At 33.4% G+C, this 8,250-nt stretch overlaps 1 protein-coding gene across 1 annotated transcript; it reads left to right on the forward strand.

The window, feature by feature from the left end:
- The first annotated feature begins 622 nt into the window (after nucleotides 1-622).
- On the forward strand, nucleotides 623-3,971 carry LOC103489714 (pentatricopeptide repeat-containing protein At1g51965, mitochondrial). Its single transcript, XM_008448998.3, has 2 exons — nucleotides 623-1,470; nucleotides 1,585-3,971. Exons 1-2 carry the CDS (start codon nucleotides 691-693, stop codon nucleotides 2,788-2,790), a joined length of 1,986 nt encoding a protein of 661 aa, XP_008447220.1. The 5' UTR covers nucleotides 623-690; the 3' UTR covers nucleotides 2,791-3,971.
- The last annotated feature ends 4,279 nt before the right edge of the window (nucleotides 3,972-8,250 follow it).

The raw sequence follows: 8,250 nt of genomic DNA on the forward strand, positions 1-8,250 counted from the left end.
TCAATTTGAGCTTCAATCTTCTGGAATTCTAGGAAAGTTTGATTTTCCAAGTCTTCAATCTTTCAAAAGATGATGATCTCGGGTTGATAAAAACTTGCACGTCTTGAGAACTTTTTGAAGTTTGTCTTCAATTCTTCAAAGTTTCGATTCTTCTTTCAACCAAAAATCTCAAAATGAATGGCAGAGGTCTATTCTTCTTTCAACCAAAGATCCCAAAATGAATGGCAAACGTCTTTATTTATAGAGAAATTTCATGGGCTTTAAGTGGGTATGAGCTTATTTGCTTGTTGGGCTTTGGCTTGAGCCCATTTACCTATTGGGCTTGAGTTTGGGTCCATTTACCTAGTAGCTTGGGCTTGGACCCATTTTCTTGTTGGGTTGGGGCTTGGGGCCCATTTGCTTGATGGGCTCAAGCTCATGCCCGCCGACCCATTATTTGTTTGACCCAAATTTTCCATCGATGGCTTAAATTGGGTTGAATATGAAAAAACTTGACTACTTCAAAATATAATGGTCATAATTTTGTATGATAATGATGACGTGACCAATTTAATTGATTGAAATTTCTTACCCAATGAACAGTAATTGAAATATTATCAATATTTTTTAATTAAAAAAAACGAAAAAAAAAAGTAGAAAGATGTGGCTTAGTTCGCGTTCGAGATAACCAGCGCCACAGGTACGGCGGCGATGAAGGTACTCCGGTTCCCCTGTTACTCTCACCTCAAACCCACCGCCACCGCCGCCGCACATCGTCATTTCGCCACTAAATACACCGCCAAAATCACTTCTTCTTCTCCCACCGGACGCTCCGTTGCCGTCGTGGTCACTCCGCCGGCTACTCTTTCCGTCGACTCTCGCGGCTACTCTCTTCCCCGCCGAGATCTCATCTGTAGAGTCATTGATATACTCCTCCATCGCAATCCTCATTCCTCTTTAATCACCATTGATGATCGCTTCTCCGATTTATCCTCCTACTTTCAATCTCTCTCCGTCTCCTTAACCCCAGCCGAAGCCTCTGAAATTCTCAAATCCCTAAACTGCCCTGATCTCGCTCTGCAATTCTTTCATCGTTGCCCCTCTCTTTGCTCTAAGTTTCGCCATGATGTCTTCACTTACAGCCGCATCCTTCTCATGCTCTCCCATTCATCTTCCTCGAAACGGTTCGATCAAGTTCGTGAGATTCTGTCACAGATGGATAGAGATCAAATACGTGGTACGATTTCTACTGTTAATATCTTGATTAAAATTTTCAGTAGCAATGAAGACCTGGAATTATGTACTGGTTTGATCAAGAAATGGGACTTGAGGTTTAATGCTTACACCTATAGGTGTTTGCTTCAAGCTCATGTAAGATCCCGTGATTCTGATAGGGCTTTCCATGTGTATATGGAAATGTGGAGTAAAGGGTATCAGCTGGATATATTTGCCTACAATATGCTGTTGGATGCTCTGGCGAAGGATGAAAAGGTTCAATGTTAGAAAGTTGAAAAAGTTTTGATGTTTGATTGATTGATTGGTTCTGTATGAATTAGTTGTTCACTAGTTTCTTCTGTTTTAATCTTTTTTGTTATGTTTTAACAGCTTGATCGATCCTACAAAGTTTTTAAGGATATGAAACTGAAGCATTGTAATCCAGACGAGTATACATATACAATTATGATTAGAATGACTGGAAAAATGGGTAGAACTGAAGAATCTTTGGCTCTCTTTGAAGAAATGCTAACAAAAGGCTGTACTCCAAATGTGATTGCATATAATACAATGATTCAGGCACTTTGTAAGAGCAGAATGGTTGACAAGGCAATTCTTCTCTTTTCTAATATGATTAAGAACAATTGTAGGCCGAATGAGTTTACGTACAGTGTCATTTTGAATGTTTTGGTTGCAGAAGGGCAGTTAGGTAGATTGGATGAAGTTCTGGAAGTGTCTAATAAATTTATTAACAAATCAATATATGCATATCTTGTTAGGACTTTGAGCAAACTAGGCCATTCAAGTGAAGCTCATCGTCTTTTCTGCAATATGTGGAGCTTTCATGATGGAGGGGATAGAGATGCTTACATTTCCATGTTGGAGAGTTTATGCCGTGGAGGTAAAACTGTAGAAGCTATCGAATTGCTCAGTAAGGTTCACGAGAAGGGAATTAGTACAAATACGATGATGTATAACACAGTGTTATCTACTTTGGGGAAGTTGAAGCAGGTATCTCATCTTCATGATCTTTATGAGAAGATGAAACGAGATGGTCCTTTTCCAGACATATTCACGTATAATATTCTTATATCAAGCTTAGGACGTGTTGGGAAAGTTAAGGAGGCTGTTGAAGTTTTTGAAGAACTTGAGAGTAGTGATTGCAAACCAGATATTATATCTTACAACTCTTTGATCAATTGCCTTGGGAAAAACGGGGATGTTGATGAAGCTCACATGAGATTTCTGGAGATGCAAGATAAGGGATTGAATCCCGATGTTGTAACATACAGCACACTCATCGAATGTTTTGGGAAAACGGACAAAGTTGAGATGGCTCGTAGTTTGTTCGATAGAATGATAACTCAAAGATGCTGTCCAAATATTGTAACGTACAACATCCTTCTTGATTGTCTGGAAAGAGCTGGGAGAACTGCTGAAGCAGTCGATCTGTATGCAAAGCTTAGAGAGCAGGGATTAACACCAGATTCAATTACATATGCTATTCTTGATAGATTACAAAGTGGCTCTAATAGAAAATTTAGAGTCCGGAGGCAAAATCCAATTACTGGTTGGGTCGTTAGTCCTTTGAGGTAATATTGCAAAATTTCTTCAAGGAAGAGAAAAAGGAGGATGCTGGAAAGTCTATATATTTGTGTGATTTGTTTCTCTTGTATGTCCATTTCTGGTATATTTTTACCAAGAAAAGCAATTGCCAGAGACGAGTTATTTGAAGTGTTACAGTTTCAGAGGTCTGGAGAAAAACAGTCATATTTTTCAGAATCTTGGGCAAAAGGAAAAGGCTGAAGTTTTAAGGAAAAATTATTCAATGAGATTGTCACAACATGACTACCTCATAATAATCATTAGATATAAAATTAAAAGATCTCCATGTCTCACTTGATACACAATTGAGGTATTTTGCAGTTTCTCTATCATATGTCTAATGGTGTAAAACTTTGATGCAGCCTCTTTGAATAATTTCTCATCTTCTGAATATCCGTGGTGGGTTTTCCTGAGTGTTAAGAAGTCTAGCCAGGAATATTGCTGTTCTTGTGTTATGCACGAACAGTATCTATCTCACCGTCAGGTCCGGTTATATTGGCCAAACAGTTATTTGTTGAGGAGAAACTACAATTCAGAGTTCATGATATTTATACTGATCGATCATAGAAAAAATTTTCTGATTCATTTTGATTAAGCTCCTCTCCTATTAATCTAGAAGTCCTTCTCGTAAACAAAGGAAATGGTTCAGCTCCAAAGCAGAAGGTTGCAATTGGTAATTCTCGGACAAGCAATAAAAAGATTCTGGAGTATCATCAGAGCAGAATGTGTCAATGAAGCCAGACCAAATAAACCCTCCAGCTGCTGAACTTAAAATCCGGAAACTCAATCTTCGGTCAATAGCATGATAAGAAATTGTATCACGTTACATTTTCCTATCCTCACACAAATTTTCTCATAAGAAATCAAAGGGGGTCCATTTCAATAGGTTGAATACTCTGTTGTCTAGTGGAGGCTCACCAACTTTAAGTCAAGTTTCAAGAAATCACACAAGGGTTGTTTGGAATGAGTTTCTATTTGTTTAACTGTTTAAAGCACTTAAAAGTTATTCCAAATATCCTCCGAATTGCGGCTTAATGGTAAGCAAAGTAACTTGTTTGTCTTTTATTTGTTTCGACCCTCCAGCTTTTAGCCAACGCTGTTATTGCTCACTCAATCCTTAGTGTTATTGTTTGACTTTTCATTTGAAGAATAAATTTCACGTTCTTAAATCATTGCTTGACTCGAGATCCCTTGATGAACTGCTGCCGCTTTGATCTTCTCTATTGTTTGCATGCCAGGTAAGTGAAAATGCTTCTTTTATCTTGGAAGAGATTGAACCTAATTAGACTAAGAGCAACTTGGAAAGTTGTTACTTGTTTTTCTTCACCTTTTTTGTTTTCTTAATCTGTTTTAGCTTTATTTATCTTGGAACAATTTTGTATTTCTTCAAGTTCATATTAATATGAGTTCTTTAATTCTTTTTATCTTTCATCGTGAGCTAAACCTTTTCTTGTGCTTCAAATTCTTGTTCGAAGGGCTTGGTTAGTCTACTATTGAGCCTAATATGGAAAGGGTTAAATAATAAATGGTTGTCTAAAATAGGAGAAAGACATCGCCATAAGATCTGATTATATAAGATTTAATCCATCTCGCTTAGAAAAGAAAGATGCGAGTGCATATGGATTGCGATGCCAGATAGTGTTCGTGTCTATTTGTGCAATGTGATTCCAAAATTTTCATAAAGGTTAAAATGGTTTGAATCCCTCTTCTCTTCTTACATATATCATTCATTCCCTAATTGTTTCATTCATTTTCAGGATTTTACTTTATTTTTTACTACGTCAAAGCATACAACCAATTCCAATTATTTTTTCTCAGGTATCCTTAGCTACAAACTTTGAGTGGGTCTTTAATTTGTAAAATATAATTATTGTACTCTTTCTCCTAGTATTTGGGATTTGAATTCTATATCCATTTTATATTACATGTCAGCAATGTATACTCGCACTTGGGACTATTTGTTCCAGCACCCACTAAAGGTCATTTACGCCAAGGAGGACTTAGGTTAGGGATAATTGACAACACTTCTTCCTCTTTTGAAGTTAGAACTTTGATCTTCCATTGATTTTTCATTCTTGTAATTATTGTAATATACAAAAATAGTATGACAATGATGTTCATCTTCTATGTAATTTTACTTGAGACGAAGTTTCAAAAATTCATATAAATGCAAAATAAAAGATGAATCTTCTAGAATATAGTTTGCATAATTTTGGTAAAATTAGTAGCTTTGTACACAAATTTTAGATTCATATCTCTAAACTTTCAAGAGTGTTTAATAAGCTTTTAGACTGTTTTACAGTTTTGTGTCGAAAAGTCCATAAACTTCAAGTCTTAGTTTAATAGGTTTCAAACTCTCTAATAGGTCCTTCATTCATTCTAAAAGAGAAAAAAAAAAGAAGAAAAAAAAAAGATAAAGATAAAGGCTTAATTTGAAATCAAAGGGAGGTGCATAGCTTGGTAATAATTTATATTTACTCGTTTTGTGAAGATTGAAGGATCAAAATTTCAAATTTCCATACATGTGCTTTTTCTTCAAAAAAAAACTTTTTAGAGTATATTTTGGGGATAATTTGTATGAATGTAACAAAAACCAAACAATTTACGTCTCGTGTAATAAAGTTCATGAAGTTAGCCATTTTTTAAATATTCTAGATTTGTCCTTCCGTTTTTTTTTCACTGCGATTTTTTTCATCGTCTTCCTTTTTCTTTTTTTCGCTGTGATTTCTATTCATATCTTTCTTTTTTTCCTCTCTTTTTTATATTGTTTAAATTTAAACGACTGTGTACAAAAAATAGCAATCTTCTTTTACTCTTCTTTTTGTATGTCGTTTAAATTTGAGTAATCAAATCTAAACGACTGTATATAGAAAATAGCAAAATTTAAATATAAAAAATCGTGTATGATCGTGTAAAGAAGGTAAATGATTGTGTAAAAAAAATAAATACACAAATATAAATGATCGTGTACTAAAAGAATTAAAAAAAATCGCTTAGCCAAATCTAGACAATTGTGTACCAAATTTTGAGCAAAATCTAGACGTGTACCAAATTTTGAAAAAAAAATCATTTAGATTTGGGGTTTAAATCTAAACAATTGTGTAATCAAATTAAACTATCATGTAACAAAATAGCCAAATCTAAACGAACAAATCTAAACGATCGTATACCAAACAATAGCCAAATATAAACGATCGTATACCAAATATATTACGGGCGCGTTTTTTAGATCGATTAACCGAACATTTTTTTGTATTTTCCACGGTGGGCTTGTGGACTTTTTCCATTTTCGAAATTGTTCTAATATAAATATTTTACTGTTTTGTTATATTTTTTAAAAGACCTTATGTTTCATATGACATAGGTTAAATTACAAGCTCTTGTCTCAAATTTTCATATTTATGTCTATCTAGTCTCTTGACTTTTAATGGTACTAACTTATATTTAATAGGGCTTTTATGTATTCAATTCTTTTTTAAGTAATTGATAGGGGCTTTTTCAAGAATAATAAAAAAATACAAACTACGTACACTCTATGACAATTACGTCTAATGGAATACTAAAATTTCAATATTATGTTTAGTAGATACTTGAATAAAAAGAAAGAGGAAGATAGAATACATTAAAGACCTATAGAATACAAATTGAAAAAATTCGTACATTCATTGGATTCAAATAAGAGATCTATTTTACACAATATTGTAAGTTGAGAGATTTCAAATATTAAATATATAGAAATTTTAAAAGTTTAGGAACTAAATTTATATTTTGTTTTATAACTGAAGGACATAGTTTGATGGACAAAAATGTTATTTGACTTGATTGTACTAGAAACAATGGTGTATAACTCTATTCAAGCAGATTTTCTTTTTAGTATCTATCTTTTGCCGATCATTTTTCAACTTTTGTTCTATTTCTCTCACTAAAACTCCATTCCCCTTGTCCTCTTCCTCTACATATTTTCTTTGCATTCCATCCCGAGCAATGCATTATCTTTTATATTCCTTCCTAACAATAATGATGACAATTGAATGAGAAATTTTGGAATCAATCACGAATTGTCACGTCATTTACTAAAATAATTTCATTTGAGATTAACTAAAAATGTCAAAATGATGTCACATGTCTAATTAATTATTTTGATTCAATTAAATATTATTTACTTGAGCTAAAATTCAATTGAACTATAAAAAAATAAGCTTAATTAAATAGGATTAAAATTCATGTAAGCCAATGGGTCTGGTCCATGGACCAACTAGGCCCAAATCTATAAAAGCCAACCGGAATAGAGAATTCTTTCATTTGTGGGTTTCATTTGTGGGTTGAAAATTTTTTACTATAGAAGATTTAGAGAATTCTCCCAATAGCCAAAAAACTCCTAGCTCCCTGAAGTCGACCACCCTTGAAGATTGTCTTTAAAGATACAAGCTTTCTTTCAAGATTCCGTTTCAAAAACATCTGTTTCAAAAATATCATGTGTTCCGCTTCCTCAAATTAAGCTCTAGAGGTCGGACCACAACATTAACACAATTTCAATTCCACAAATCAAATTTCTCCAGAAATCTCGAGTGAACGATCAAATCGCATCAAATCAATACAAGTACAACATCAACACAAGTTCAACTCCACGAACCAAATTTCTCCGAAAATCTCGTGTGAACAATGACGATGAACAAAATTGATGGCAACATAAGAAAATTTTCTAGATCTTATACAAACCAAGTTCAAAGATAAATAAAGGGAGAGCGAGCACGAATGAGAATAGAGAAAAGAAAAGGTGAACTAGAAAGTTAGTAAGAACAATAAAAGTGAGAGAAAAAAATGGTTATACCTAACACAACCTTAGAAAATTTTGTTTTCAAAAGGTCGATAACCTATGAAGATTTTTTGAGCGAAAAAGTGAACAAGAAAGAGTATAAGACAAAAAAAGTGAACGATAATATGGGAGGAAAAAATAAACAAAAAGCAATTTAAAAAAAAAAAAAATTGGTGACACTAGCAAAATGTTAGAAAGTTTTGTTATCAAAACGTCAACTAAGTTTCATTCTTCCAAATTTCTTTAGTATAAAAATCCTAACTTAATACAAAGATTTATCGTGGGATTTTGAATCAAACATGGATAGTACCATGTGGTCAACAATCACATACCATATCATCATCACAAAGTTATAGTTAAGCTACAATAATGTCCTTTCTTTTTCGAATTTACGTTTTTGGTTTGCTCTAAATCGAAGAGAAAAAAAATAGATGTGAATAAGTTTAAAGTGATTTAGTGGTTAAAAAAGAAGAAATAGATAAGAAAAAGTGAAACATTTTAAATTGGAGCCGAACTGGTGAAAAAAAACATGTTTCTAAAAAAGAGTTTTAATTACATTCTATTTTTTTAAAAAAACTTTGTTAGTTCGGACCATTTTCCTTCTAACTTAGCAAAGAAAATAGATGGAAAAAGAA

The sequence above is a fragment of the Cucumis melo genome, chromosome 1 (assembly GCF_025177605.1).
Source record: "Cucumis melo cultivar AY chromosome 1, USDA_Cmelo_AY_1.0, whole genome shotgun sequence".
NCBI classification, from domain to species: Eukaryota; Viridiplantae; Streptophyta; class Magnoliopsida; order Cucurbitales; family Cucurbitaceae; genus Cucumis; species Cucumis melo.